This window comes from Mustelus asterias, chromosome 4, assembly GCF_964213995.1.
Source record: "Mustelus asterias chromosome 4, sMusAst1.hap1.1, whole genome shotgun sequence".
NCBI classification, from domain to species: domain Eukaryota; kingdom Metazoa; phylum Chordata; class Chondrichthyes; order Carcharhiniformes; family Triakidae; genus Mustelus; species Mustelus asterias.
Genome location: NC_135804.1, coordinates 149,368,786 through 149,383,941, shown reverse-complemented (window position 1 = coordinate 149,383,941; position 15,156 = coordinate 149,368,786). Strand labels below are relative to the sequence as shown.

The following is a 15,156-nucleotide window of genomic DNA, read 5'->3' as shown; positions in this document are numbered from 1 at the left end:
ACAAAGGCATAAAAATGTTCCTTCTCTATGAACAGTATGACTTGTCTGTATAGTGTGCAAGAAACAATACCTTTCACTGCATACTAATACATGTGACAATAATAAATCAAGCGTTGATGTTTAGAGAGAGATTTGCACATACTTGTACAAATAACAAAGTTAATGAGATACAACATGCAATTAGGAAAAAAAGACATGTTGGCCTTTAAATTTTAAGGGGATTAGACCACAAGTGTAAGGAAATTGTTTGGGGCTTTGGCGAGACCACAGCTGGAGTACTGTGCACAGTTTTACTCACCAGAATTAAAGAAGATATTTACATTGGAGACATTACATTGGAGGTTCACCAGATTGATTCCTGGGGTGAGAGGGTGTTCTATGATGAAAGGCTGAGTAAATTGTCTCTATACTCTCTGCAATAGAGAAGAATGAGGTTTGATCCCATTGAAATACGAAGGCCTGAAGGGGCTCAACAGGGCAGACAAAGGTGGTTTCCTTGGGCTGAGGAATCCAAAACATGGGATGGGCCATGGCACACCCTCAGGATAATGAGCTGATCTTGGAAAATTGAGAAATTTTCACATAAAGGATTGTGGATCTTTGGATTTGCCTACATCAGAGTATGTGGATGCTCCAGGTATATTTAAGGCCAGAACAAGGCAGTCTTTTTTTGTTCCAGGGAGTGAAGGGATTTAAGCAATGGGTGAGAAAGTGGAATTAAGGAAGACGACTCCTACTGTTTGGTTTGCTTTCAAAAAAAGTCTTATTAACAAGTATCACTATTTAGTGCTTTGTATATTCTGTACCCTCAGATCCCTTTGCTGCCCTACTCTATTTAGATGATCTAAGCAGTGTACATGGCAACAGAATCCACCACCTCACAATTACACATATTGGGAGCCATTTGCCACTTAATGCCTCAACATGGTGGAAAATTCTCATCTATGATCAGTGGTTCTTGATGGTACAAGAAACTATCCAAGGTAAAGATTACTAGGGTAGTCTAAAAAGGGAATATATATATTAAAGAAACAGTAATATTAATGTGCAATGATATATTTGCTACACAATCAATATTTGAATAAGTACATATAATGTAAACTATCTGGTACATTTATACATTTTGAATTTTATGCTATCAGATGCATTGTCACCAAAATGTTCAAGTTGGTTAGTTGGTCTATGTTCAAATTTAGCTCTGCATTCAAAACTAAAGGTTTTTTTTCCCCAAAAAGAGAACATCTTAAAATGAAAATTGGTAATTGAAGCATACTTACTAGGTTAGCTGTAGATTCTGCTGTACTATACACTGTTGGATCTGAATATCCTGAATCTGTGGAAGAATTGAAGTTATGCGTTTCTGGAAACCAGCAAAGCAAAGAACCAGTTACACTTTTAATAATCAAAGAATTGCTGAATATCCCAAAAGCATCGTCAACTTAAAATTGCAACTGCATTACTGGGCCTAAAAATACATCTTAAAAGTTCCTGTCAGGTCACAATGATCAAATCCTGAATGGCTTGGGATAAAGTTATTTCAATATGTATACAGCAGCTACAAACTGAAAATTATTCAACATTCTTGATTCTAACTGCTCGAATTTAGAAAGTGCAATTGACATGAGAAAGGAACTTGTCACCGATGTTTTTTTTAAAATCCAGGAATCGTATCACCAAGGAGAACATACAAGTTCCTCAAGTGTAAAATCAAAGCTGATGAAAATTTCTGTATTGTAGTGGATGAATAGCAGGAATTCAGAATCCCTCTAAATGTCATATCCTGGTATGAATGCATTATATTAATTCCAGCTACTATCTGGGTGTTAATTTAAACTGTCATAGTATTTAATGATGAATATCAAGGCAAGTCTACGTTCAGAACAAGCTTTCAGCATGATTAAACTGTTTTAGAATTCCAGAAATGGATTTCACTTAAACCATCAGGCACTTTTCTAAATATCTTCTGACAGATTACAATGTCCCAACATTCTTTCCATGAATTCAACAGGAGGCTTCACTGAGAACATGGTAAAACATCATGCACTTTTGGAAAAAAGGCAATGCACAAATGTGTACTTAAAGCAAATCAGGTCTATGTTGGACCCATTTGACTTGTGATATACATAAATGCTGGTAGGTCAGACTAAAAGATAACACTAAAAGGACCCAGATTAAATTCACTTAAGCACTGAAATGATTTCAAACAATTATTTGGATTTTAAATCTTCAAATCTATGTGGACCATTTCTTGACGAATGGGCAAGTGAGTTGGTAGAAACCAGAGAGCCTCTTTCCTACCTGTGTAGTGGTTGCTTGGAGATGCACAAAATGTGCACTGCCTGGATTACAGACATATTTACAGAGGAAGAGTAGTAAGGAATAAAGTAAAGGATAAAAGGAAATCACCAAGCTCCCTTATGTCTTAAAACCTTAGTGCATTCAGCCAGTCACACCTTTGGTTCTTTGGAGGAACTGTTAAAAGTCTCATGCCAGCTTTCTACCCACAGCTGTCTGTTTAGTAATCTGGAAATGAATTTGGACTACGAGAGAGGGAAGGAGGGTAAATCTGGGCAAAATGATGAACAGGACCAGTCACATCAAAACTGTGACCACATAAACAGGAGAAATACTGGATGTTCTGCAATGAATAATTTATCTCCTGACCTGTCACATCTCTCTCTCCCACCATCTATAAAGACTCAAAGTGGAGTGATGATATAGTCACCATTCACCTGGAAGATGCCTAACACATAATTCACTTCATTTGTGCCCTGGTCACATAGCTGATGTGATTACAATATGCAGGATCTACATATAAACATGACTTGTATGCAAAACCAACACGAAGTGAAAAGTGAAATCACCACTTCCAATGCCCCTCAAAGTGAGAAACCATCTTGACTTGGACATATGTTGCCAGTAAATATCCTGGAGTTCCTCATTTAATATAATTATAATACAATGACCTTTACCAAAATCTATGGGTGTGATGGGTGAACAATAAATATGGCCTGGCCAACACTGCCCGAGAAAAATAAAACTCAGTATAACTGTAAATTTCATTACAATTTATTGAAGTTTCATTAAAATTGCTGTAATTTCACTACAATATCTAGCACTGTGTACACCATACCAACCTGTTGCTGCATAAATAAAATCTTCATGATATTCTCCTGAGAACAGAAACAGCAGTCAAATTTTCTGGAGATGGAAATTTATGTGGAACTCATGACAAGAAAAAGCAGTCATCAGCAAGAAGCCATGTTAATGAGGATCAACATTACCAAAGCAGCACTTCTTCCTCAAGTGAAACTACCTAGAATTTTAAAATATTTGAGCAATCTACTTTTAAACAAAATAACTAAGTGTTTCAAAATTAAAGGGTGACCACATCTTGGAGCAAAAAAAATCAAAAACTAAAATCAGAAAACCAAATTGCTAGGACAACTATCACCACTTTACCCCAGTAATCATAATGCATCTTTCATTATATAACATATACCCATGAAGGCAGGTGAAACTGTCAAGTGAATAGAACATACCTGTACTGAACTGATGGAACTTGTATGTGAAAAAAAAAAATCACTGGTGAGCTACCAGTATTGGTAAAATACAAAATTATCAATGGCAAAAATCCACATATGGCTACTTTATATTTCAGTACAAAATATATGCATAGCCAACCAATGAGTAATGGTTCAGTAAATAACTTCAATGTCACTGGTGGAAGAACCTTCAGACACCTTGGTTCTACTCTTGTGGAATTCCCTCCAAGTCTTTACTTTTACACCTCTCTTTATATACAAAGAATCTATAGATGATAGGGTTACAAATCTGTTAGAAAGGAGGAAGACATGAAGTAGGAGTAATGGCAGTTTCTTAGCGAGTGGTTGCAAGTGAGTAATAGTGTCTCTTAGAGCTCAGTTTGTGGCTACTTCTACAGATTAAGTAAATCAGTGATTTGGTAATATAGCTGGGGTGGGAGGAAATCCAAATTCACAGACTAAACTAAAATAGGAAATAAAGTAAATAATTCTGCAGAGCAGAAAAAGCTACAAATGGTGGAAAAGACAATAAAACAAATTCAATGCAAGCGGGCAGTGGCATATTTGAGTTTAAAATAACTTAACGGTTACATTTTGATTGGATGATATAGAAAAGCAGATCGATTTTGCATTCTGGGTTACAAGACAAAGCAACATCTTAAGTAGAGACAACCACAGAAAAGACCAACTGAATATATGGATATTCAAGTTATAATGATGAATCTATATAAAACTGGAGTACGGCCACATATGAAGCAGCAGCTCCACACTGCAGGCTGGGTGTTCAGGCAAGGAGACGCAAGTACAGGTTCACTAGTGTGTCTCATTATGAGGGAATACAAATATGGAGTTGGTGCTGTTGTCATTACAACAGAAGATTATGGAAACAAGATACAAATTGACTGATTTCAGTGTGTGGCCTCTTCAGATTTTGTATGGTCCCACAAGACAAGGCCTGAGCAATGTCACCCAGCTTGTGGTACACTCACTCACTTACCAGAAACACTGGTTGTGGGGCTTATGGAATGCATTTTGGAGCCGATGGCGAAAGCCCAATTTTTAATAGATTAGATTGGCAACCGAATTAGAGGGAGGAAAAAAGATATAGGAATAGCATCAGCACACTGGCTTGTGGAGGATACATCAAGATCATCTATTTCAGTTGAAAGGCCTGTTTCTTTGTTGAATTTCTGCACTATGAACCTTTTCAGCTTTTGCTTTCTAATGAAGGTGGCCAACTTACTGACAGCATTGAGACCAGGAATCTTCCTGGTCAACAGCTTGGCAAACACACCCAATTAGTACATCAGATAAACCTAATCACAGAAGCCGTTAAACCCACTTGCTCATTTGTTTCTGCAAAGGTTTTCAGGCAACGAAACAGTTGGATCGGATTTGAAATCTTTGGGTGGAATTTTCCCGTCCTGCCACAGGAATTGTAGCGGGCAGGACATGGACCATGCAAAGGTCTGCTGACTTTGGGTGGGATCTTCCGACCATGGGACAAGCACAGTCGGAAGATCCCACCCCTGGTCTCAGCTGGTCTTCAAACTTGACATTCCTCCATGTCAAGTTTTAAAATGGATAAATAAATCAAGAAAAACAACCCTCATCTGCCAGTCAGTTATGTTATGGTAATATGTAACCATTATCCCAACTAACTGACAATATTGAAACCAGATTTAAGAAATCCACAATTGAATTTGCCAAATAAAATGGTGCAATTAGATTGATGGAAACTCTTCATCATACATTTCTACTCACCACCATCATTTTGTTCATCAGCATCTTCAGAAGAGGAATTGACCTGCTTACCAACAGAGACCGGGTTTCCTCTTCTGGTTACCCAGTACCCAGCTTGAGCTTGTAAAGAGGAAGCAGACTGGTTCTGGTAATGAGAATCATAAGGACACAATTAATTTAGCGATCTTCAGTTTTGGATGCATCGTTTTCATAGACCTTTGTTCAGTGTTTGTCACACTTCAATGCTGTACAAAAATATGTAGCACTAATTTCTAGTTGCATGATGATAGAACTTCAGTGCAATGGGATTTAACTTGATCTCAATGTCACTGACGTAAAGTTTCCATGGGTATTCAATTTAAACACATCCTCTGAATGAATTAAAATTAAAACACTATGGGTTCATTGCTATCCACATGAAACACCAAGTGATTGGAGCCTGGGTTTACTATCGGATCTGAGGAATTTGACAACGAAGTGCTCTGTCAATACTATAGGTATAAGGTTACTGAAGATGCTGTCTGGAGACAATACACATCTCTTTAACCTGTGTTTAATGTTCCCTCCACCCACATTATCTGTACCTTTAAGACCTGGCTGGCTGTAGAGATTTGCAATCTAATTAGTATTCTGTAACTTGATTTCTGTGTCTCTGTGCACTGTTGGAGAACAGATATCCACTCCATCTGACGAAGGGGCAGCGCTCCGAAAGCTTATGGTATTTGCTACCAAATAAACCTGTTGGACTTTAACCTGGTGTTGTGAGACTTCTTACAATACTATAGTAGTCAGCCTACGTTTTTGCTCACTTTTATATATATTTCACATTAGAATGGTCGAGTACGAGTTGCTTCTTAAATATCTGATAAGTAGTTTCATTTCTGTCCAGTTGCTTTTTCGCTAATCAATTTTGCACCTACTTTGGCTGCTCAATAATCAGTTATGCCCATTTCTTATCTCTGCATCTCAACTCAAGATTATTAAGTAACCAACAATAATACCAATTGTTAAAATCCAAATTATTTTCTGAAACCATCAATCTTGTAGTTCATGAACATTTGACTTTATATAGTTACTGTCATTGTAAGACAGTTCAGTGAGAAAACTTAGAAGTAGGGGTGCAGTATAAAAAAAAACTTGTCAAGGCAGAGGGTTCTGGAAATTTATGTCAAGCAATTAAGAGCTTGCTCACAGCAAAAATGGACAAAGCCTTGAAGGTTGTAGAAAAACTGCTTATAGGTGAGAACAGATTGTAGATGTCTACCAGAGAAGGAACCAAGGCATGTAAAAGCATCGAGATACAACGGACAATACCGATGCAAGGTTAGCAACAACCACATTAAGTATTCCTGGGTCAGGGGAAATGTCCTGATACACAGGGTGGGAGGAAAGAGTGTGTTGAGGGAAATCATGTTAAGATACAATTATGAGGATTTAATTAATGAGGGAAGAGAAGATATGGATGGAGAAATGATGGCAAGTTGGCCAAGTTGTAACTGTGCAAAAATGAGAATGGGAGATTGATGGTGCCTGCTGTGCTGAGCATTTCGGTTTGTAACTCTTAACATTTTATGTTGTCAAATATAAGGAGTTATGCTGCAGCTGTTCACTCACGTGTACAACAGGAAAATTTGGCTCATTTCCTTCTTCAATTTCGTAGAAAGCTACAGTTTCTTCAGCTGTTCTTGGTTCCTCCTCATTCTCTGGTATATAGCCAAACTGGCAATCCTTAACATATTGAATGGGTTTGCGACTTCTGCTGTAACAGCTAATGGAAAGTAGGAAAAAGTTCACAAACCCACAATTAATGCTATGCTATGAGAATATAGCAAACAAATTTTGAATATTTAAGCCTTACCAGTAAAAGTAACCCTTTCTCTGAACTGAAATCTATTGGAAAGGATGACATTTTGTACTTTATCCATAATGAATCAAAATGCACTATCCTTTGGTTGTCCATGCTTATTTTAGCCCCTATTTTGCTACAAATACAAGATGCATTCCGAAATCAGTTTCTTTTTTTTTATGTCCTAATGCCAGAAAATTCATCTGCTTCCCTTGAAGTTGCCAAGATACTCTACTGTGGTAAGTTGCAAAATTTTACCTAGCTGGAAGAACTGGGAAAGAAGAACAACATATTCTGAAGATAAAGTCAATAAATATTAGGAAAATCATGAAAGTTACACAAATTAACTTCTGTTCTTGGATGCTCGCATTTGCAATGCACCCCCTTAAACTATTCCACTGGTTAGTACTTCAAAGACCTAATCAAAAACTACTCCTGAAATCTTCCCTAATAAGGCATTAACTTTGATTCAATGAAGCCGGTAGACCATTTTTCTAAATTACACACTAAATAATATAAAGCCTATGAATGGCCAACAGCATACCTCCTAAAGGGCAAAAAACTTGTGTTTAAGAACTAGCTACACCTCTAGCTAAGCTGCTCCAATATAGCTATACTACAGGAATTTGTAAATTATCCGGGTATCAACTGTCCACAAAATACAAGACAAATCTGATCTGGCTACTTATTGCCCAATCTAGTCTCAATCAGCAAATGTATAGAAGGTGTCTTCAAAAGCACTATCAAATGTTACTAACTCAATGTTCAGGCTAAGTTCTCCCAAGATCGTTCTGCTCCAAGCCTCATTAGTCTTCATCCAAACATGGACAAAGAACTCAATTCCAGAAGTGAGACGAGAACAACTGCCCTAGATGTCAAGTGTGTGGCATTAAGGAACTCTAGCAAAATTGAAGTCAATGGGAATCAGGGAAAGCTCCTCCAATGTTTCATGCCTAGCAACAAAGGAAGATTGTTGTTGTTGCCCAAGACCAGCTGTCTCAACTCCAGGAGTTCCTCAGGGCAGATTCCTAGACCCAACCATTTTCAGCTGCTTCAATGAATGCTCCTCCAAAAATAAAGCAAGAATTGGGGTTGGTCACTGTTGTTCAGTGCTATTCTCAACTTCTCAGATAATGAAGTTGCCCGTGCCTACATGCAGCAAAACCTGGACAATATTCAGCTGGAACAAGTATCATGCCAAACAAGCGTTAACCATCTCCAATTGGAGAGAATCATCCACCCTGATAATTATTCCAGCATCATCATCCTGGAGCTTACCATTGACCAGAACAATAACTGGACCAGTCACATAAATGCTGTAACGACAAAAGAAAAATCAAAACCTGAGAATTATACAGCAAGCATCTCACCTCCTGTCTCCTCAAAAAAAAATACAAATCAGAAGTGCAATGGAATGCTCATGGGGCCTGGATGAGTGCAGCTCCAGGACCTTGGAACCATGAAATTATGTCTTCCTTACTAACAATGGCATGCGCCAAAAAGGATGGGCTACAATACTTCCAAGTATAAACAGATAATTCCAGAAACACAACATACAGGGCAGTATCTGAAAGAATTGAGTTTGTTTAGATTTCAAACAATCTACATAAACCAGCTTTTCTCTGCTGAATACTGATCTATATGCCATGCATTCTCAGAATTGTTTTTTTCCCTTTTTGCCTCTACATTTCTCCATCTGCAGAGGACTCCAATGTCATGAAAGCAGCTTCAAGAACTCATCTCACCAATAGCAGAATGTTTTAAAAATAATGGGCCTATTTAAAAAACACAGCTGGCTAGCATCCCAACTTTATGGACATGTAATCTGAACAAGTTATTTCGAAATAAAAGCACGAAATATATTACCGAGATCTATAGGTGAAATTGTCATATTGTTGATAACATCTCTTCCCCGAGCCAGAAAAGCCGTAGATGTAGTCAGGATCAACAAAGCCGTGTTGACTCACAAATCGAGTGGCCTGATTCCTGGAAAAGATCAGAAACTGTTTTCTTAAATCATTCCCAAGACATGGGATTATTTACTTTGGAGAGTACTTGGTTTACGACAAATAACACAAGCTAGTCATTCCTCCTACACGTGATTGTGTCCCGCTCATTCCCCCTACAATACCCTTCCCCCATAGCTGGACAAATAATAACATGCAAATATATTTATTTTGTGATATACACTGGAGTTCTTTTTACAGGTGAGAGAAAACAAGTTTTTCCATTGGCCCGGAGCTACTTGCATCTATTACCCACACGTTATTGTGCTTCACTGGAGTTTGTTAAAACTAAAATGCCCAAAGACCTGCAAGCATAAATGGAACTCCAATATGCAAATTGTAATGCCATGCAACATGGCCAGTTTTATTTTTGACAGTTTCAACGGACATAGCTCCCCCACCGCACAAGGTCTAAATCTCAAAACTTGCAATCTTAATTGCTTGTTATTTGCAAACCTGGATGGAGAATAGTTGTTTCTTCCAGCTCTCTGAGGCGGTGGAGGGACCCTGTACTGATCGTAATGAGCAAAGTTGCCACTTTGAGGTGGAGGGAGGGAAGAGGATCTTCCCGCAGGAAGATTATGTTGCAAGCGTGGAGGAAGTACAGACTGACCTCTGCCATAAGCAAATGCCATAAAAACCTGTTTCCCACGAATCTTCTTTATAAACCGCCTGCGAGACTTTGGATCAAGGTCTGTAATGAAAGAAGTATTAGCGAGTCAAGTACAGGATTGACTAAACATAAACACTTCTAGTATTAATTCCCTTAAAAGTTGGCCAGCAATTTAAGGGAGTTCATTATACTGGACCGTAAGCTGCTTTCACTCTGGGGCAGCAGTGAACAATAACAGAGTATGGTGTTCCAAATTCAAGAAAACCAATGTCCGATTAATTAGATCATGGAATGGAAAACAATGATCAGGCCAGAAGCTAATGACTAGGGAGCTAAGAGAGCAGAGTCATACAAACATATGAATGAGGAGTAGGCCATTCAGCCCTTCAAGCCTGCTCCACCATTCAGTAAGATCATGGTTGATTTGAATGTGTTTCAAGCCCACATTCCTGCTTATTCCTGATAAGCTTTCACCATCTTGTTAAATCAAGAATCTATCTAGCTCTGCCTTAAAAATATTCAAAGGCTCTTCCACTGCCTTTTGAGGAAGAGAGTTCAAGACTCGCGACCCTCAGAAAAAAGTCTCCTCATTTTGGTCTTGAGTGACCCCTTATTTTTAAACCATGACACCTGGTTCTAGATTCTCCTACAAAAAGAAACATCCCCTCCACATCCACCCTGACAAGATCCCTCAGGATCTTAAGTCACCTTTTATTTTAAACTCTAGTGGATACAAACGTAACCTCTGCAATCTTTCCTCATAAGACAACCCGCCCGTTCCTGGTATTAATGTAGTAACTTTCTCTGAACTCCTAATACATTTACATCTTTCCTTAAATAAAGGAGATTAATACTGAACAGTACTCCAGGTGTGGTCTCACCAGTTTTATCTGGTGCCCTGTATAACTAAAGCATAATCTCTCGACTTTTGTAATCAATTCCCCTCACAGTAAATGATAGCATTCTTTCAGCTTTCCTAATTACTTGCAGTACATGCAAACTAGCCTTTTGCGATTCAAGCACAAGGCCACTTGGACCCCTCCAAATCCTGGAGCTCTGCAGTCTTGCATGATTTAGACGAGCTATTTTTTTTTAAAAAATTGTTCCTGCCAAAATGGACAATTTTCACATTTTTCCACATTAAATGCCATTTGCGAAATCTTTGCCCACTCACTTAAAACTATGTAATTTTGTAGCCTCTGTACGTCCACTTCACAACCTACTTTCCTATTTTTTTTTGAGTGGTCCGTAAATTTAGCAATAAAATTTGGCAGGCTAACACGAATTGGCCTAGATTTGCAATAACAAGAGTAATGGGAGAAATGCGATCCGTTTCCTCTTTCCCAAGTATCATGTGATTTTCAAACTCTGAAGAACTTAGTAGTAACACATCTACAGTGATAATTTGTTCAAGGCCCAAGGAAATACTCCAATTGGGTGCTCAGTATGATTTAAACTGGAAAGCTCCTGCAGATAATTAGTAAATTGTAATGTCCAGTTTCAAGATTTAATCTATTATGATTGCATTCTCCTCATTACTAACCTAACTCCGAAACATATCCACTAGGTATCTTCTGGTAGCTTCCACCTTTTCTGTTTGAAACAATATTCCAGGCAGGAACCGGTGTTACTTGAGTCACAGGCTTCAGGTTTGACAAAGGAACAGTGTGCCTGGGAGTAATTAAAATTCTTTTTCACAAAAGCTTCAAGATAAACCTCAATGTGATTATTCTAACAAACTTTTTATTTGAACCACATGCTATGCCATTTCTGAATTATGCATCTTGTAACACTTCATTTATTTCACTTGACAATACAATTATCTTTTCCTCGAGGAAAAAGTTTAGATGCTTTCTTTTCTTACACATATATTTGTTTTTAAAATCAAACAAAAAAAATCTAGAAAATCGTGCGCAGTGCCACTTCACACAAGCTGGACACAATCCTGTCATCCTTTCGAGAGGTACAAGGAAAAGGAATGAGGAGACAATGCAATACTAGTTTTTTTCTCTAGAATTGCACATTATCTTCATTTTATCCCTACAAGCAGTCTTCCATTACCTTGCTCAAGTACCTATATGCACAAGTCTTGACAACGGGGCATTACAGATGAGTTTGAGTTGTTCTCATCAATAAATATACACACACACTTCCATCAGGAGAAACAGGATGGCATTCCAATGAAAATGTACACGTATACCATTGCCGAGTGTAATTAACTCAATACAGATCCAAGATAGGCTTGGAATCCTCTTGTTCCATGTGGTTTAATTGTTCACTGAATAAACTTGAGGAATGCCAAGTTTTATTTCTATATGACACTGAAAATACACAGCAAGTCCACAGCACTTATCAGCAAAGACAAGTATTTGGGTATAACTTAAAAAGAAACATGCTGTTAAATAGAACTGAAATTAAAATAAAGAGAAAACTCAGAGAGGATGTCAATTGGTTAAATAAAGCTCAAATTACTCAACAAAGTGTAAATCTGTTACATACAAAATCTTTGGTTTATGTGCACATGTCTATATATCCAGAATGAAAATAGGCCAGTCAGTCTTCATGTTAATTGTATTTCTGTTCAATAAATCACCAAACTCCCAAAAACTGTTTTGGGAGCAGCTCACTGTTAAGAATTATTCTCCAACCTCTTATGTAGACATGATCCAAATCCACTAAACGTTCTGCTCAAATAATTTTCTCATGCTGTGATCACTTGAGTTTTGCAGAAAACTCTCATCTTGAAGGACTGCAAAAAATCAACTGTTACAACCGGTATCTTTTCTGGAGTCCTGTTTCAGTTTGCTCACCCTTCAGGGACAATAAAACTTTTGAGGCTTCTCATTCTCGGTTTGCGCCATTTGGATGTGTTACCATGTATTCCACACAACCCATCATCTGAAACACGCTGTCTTTGCATTATCTATGCCTTTAATAATCTTGGATCACATCCCCTGCTCTAGTCTTCCATCTATCAAGTACAACCCAAGGCACCAAATCCATCGTCACTGCTGTGATCTCCTACTGGTCTCCCCAAAGTTCAGAAGCCTAGGCTGATTTTGGGAATCTAAAATATTTCAAATCAAGGCTTACTAAATGCTGTAGTAATCATAACCTATGACAAACAGATTTGGCCTTGCTCCTTTTCAATCCATGTTATCTTTCAGTAGTCATTTTTATCAAAAGGATAATATTTCCTCTTTAGAGTTTATTGATTGACCCATGAGGTTTATTCAATTTTGTTCCTCTTTATTGAAAGGGTTCAAACATCAAATCTTAACAGCCTTTGAGGTTTGGTAAGTTCTATTTTAACAGTCCTGTCTAGACTGAAACTTGCTCTAATTTCTTCTACATTGCTACATCTCAAAGTCAGCAAACTTCAAAACGCTGTATAACTACTAGTTAACAGCACTACTAAGAGCAATAGATTACCTAGCCCAAATGATTGCTTTGGTATAGGGTTCAAGAAGCAAAGGATTACACAACTAGTGACATTTCAATACTAAACTACAGTCCTCTTGTGGAGAGGTAGTCAAAAAAACTGCGGCAACAAATAAATCGACTGTCAATGAAAAGACAATGCAAAGGTTGTGCAACGGCAGACAACATTTCAGTGATTTGCACTAGGTGGTGCACAAGAGTAGTGAGCAACATGTTTGGAAGTCACTGGCAAGCATTTAGTAAAATGGTTTGCCTGCTTAAAACAGGGAGAGTTTTTATTTGCTCCATGTAGAGTGGGGTGCGGAAAAATTGAAGCAGGGACACAAGAATGTAAACAAGCTAGTTCTATTGCGGCCAATACAAAAGTAAACTACTGTGAATGCTGGAATACTGAAATTTAAAGAGTAGCTGCTGAAAATACTCAGCAGCTCCAGCTGCACTTGAAGGAGAGTTAAAAAATCATGAAAAAGTTCACCAATCTGAAAGATTAACCGTTTCTTTCTCTGCAGACGCTGCTTGAGCTGCTAATTTCAGCATTTTTTGTTTCTATTTCGATCATAAACAACTCCCCCCGCCCTCCCCCTCCGCCCCCCATTATTGAGAATGTTAATAATCTGCCAAGTGCTGTAGATTGAAGCTTTAAGTTAAAGACTGAACGCAGCGTTTAGAAACCGTTTCAAGTTGGGATGTTTTTGTTTTAAAATAAAACATTTGAGAAAAAGATATTGGCTGGAATTTTCCAACCGTTCACGCCAGTGGGATCTTCCAGTTCCGCAGATGGTTCACACCCACCACAGGTGGGTGGCAAGGAGTGCATCATCGAGAAATTCCATTGACAATGACAAAGGGACCAGAAGATCCCACCACTGGCCAATGGCAGGCAGCCTCCGCCATGACAAAACATGTGGCGGGTTGCACAGAAAATCCCATCCATTGCTTCAAAATCTTACCTGAGGCAAACAGTTTTGTTAAAACAATTGCACCTGGTTCAATATCTTTCACTTTAATTTCACGCCTTGTCTTACCATATTAATATCCCCATTAACTAAATTTTCCAAAATAACCAATAAATAATGTAGATTTGGGGCTCAGTTGCTTTGGCAACAGTGATATAACAGTTTCACTTGTATGAAGTGAAATTTACAATTTGGTACAACTCCAATTATATTTCCCAGCCCCAGAAGGAAAGGATGGTGCTGAATTTAAACAATCGAATCTCCTACTCGTGGAGGTAAACACAAAAATGCCAAGGTGTGGCCAGTTTCTTCTACTCTCGCCACAGTTACATAACTAGGTGATATTACAAAAATGTTTCTGTTAATTGCAGATGTTGAACCAGTAAAACATTGCGGCAGTTGTAGTGAATGAAAGCTAACTTTTCGGCTAGTTCTTCAATGAAGACAGTCACCGAGTTGCCATCTTGTCCTGCTTCTTGAATGTGAGCGTTGTAGTATTTTTCTCCTTGCTCAAGTTTCACCTGTAGAGAGATACTTGATGTGTTAAACGACAAATGTGACTAGAAGATATAAGAATGCTTGGAAACATCTATTGCTACATGATGCTTAATCAGTTTCTTAACCAGCTTTTAACATGCATGCAGAGCAGAATAAACAAAGATTGCTAAATATAGAACTGGAACTGTATGATGCAGAACATGGACATTATAATGGTTCTTAAAACTTTAACTTTTGAAGCCAATTATGACATGGTTTCCCACTTGCATTCACTCTCCATCATCCCAACCTCATTTTAAAATCATCCTTAACATTTTGAAGGTGGTGATAAAATGTGCATGTGTGTTTGTACTCGGTTCCAGAGAGCATCCTATATTACTCTATGGAAAAAATGACTGGGGCGCTATGCACCCTAATATAGTACTATAAAAGGCATGGGGTCTGGTGGACTTGCCATAAAATGGCTTCAAACTTGTGCATTTCTAAAAAAAAATTCAACATTTAGTTA

The 15,156-nt window shown here is 38.1% G+C and overlaps 1 protein-coding gene across 1 annotated transcript in view; it reads right to left on the bottom strand.

The window, feature by feature from the left end:
* Positions 1-15,156, bottom strand: part of alg13 (ALG13 UDP-N-acetylglucosaminyltransferase subunit) — a 110,511-nt gene that overhangs the window by 15,847 nt on the left and 79,508 nt on the right. Inside the window, exons 15-22 of the mRNA XM_078212075.1 lie at positions 14,571-14,671; positions 11,297-11,424; positions 9,597-9,834; positions 9,001-9,120; positions 6,903-7,056; positions 5,310-5,433; positions 3,138-3,173; positions 1,278-1,333 (exon numbers count right to left, since the gene is read on the bottom strand). Coding sequence (XP_078068201.1) covers positions 1,278-1,333; positions 3,138-3,173; positions 5,310-5,433; positions 6,903-7,056; positions 9,001-9,120; positions 9,597-9,834; positions 11,297-11,424; positions 14,571-14,671 — 957 coding nt within the window. The remainder of the gene's footprint in view (positions 1-1,277; positions 1,334-3,137; positions 3,174-5,309; positions 5,434-6,902; positions 7,057-9,000; positions 9,121-9,596; positions 9,835-11,296; positions 11,425-14,570; positions 14,672-15,156) is intronic.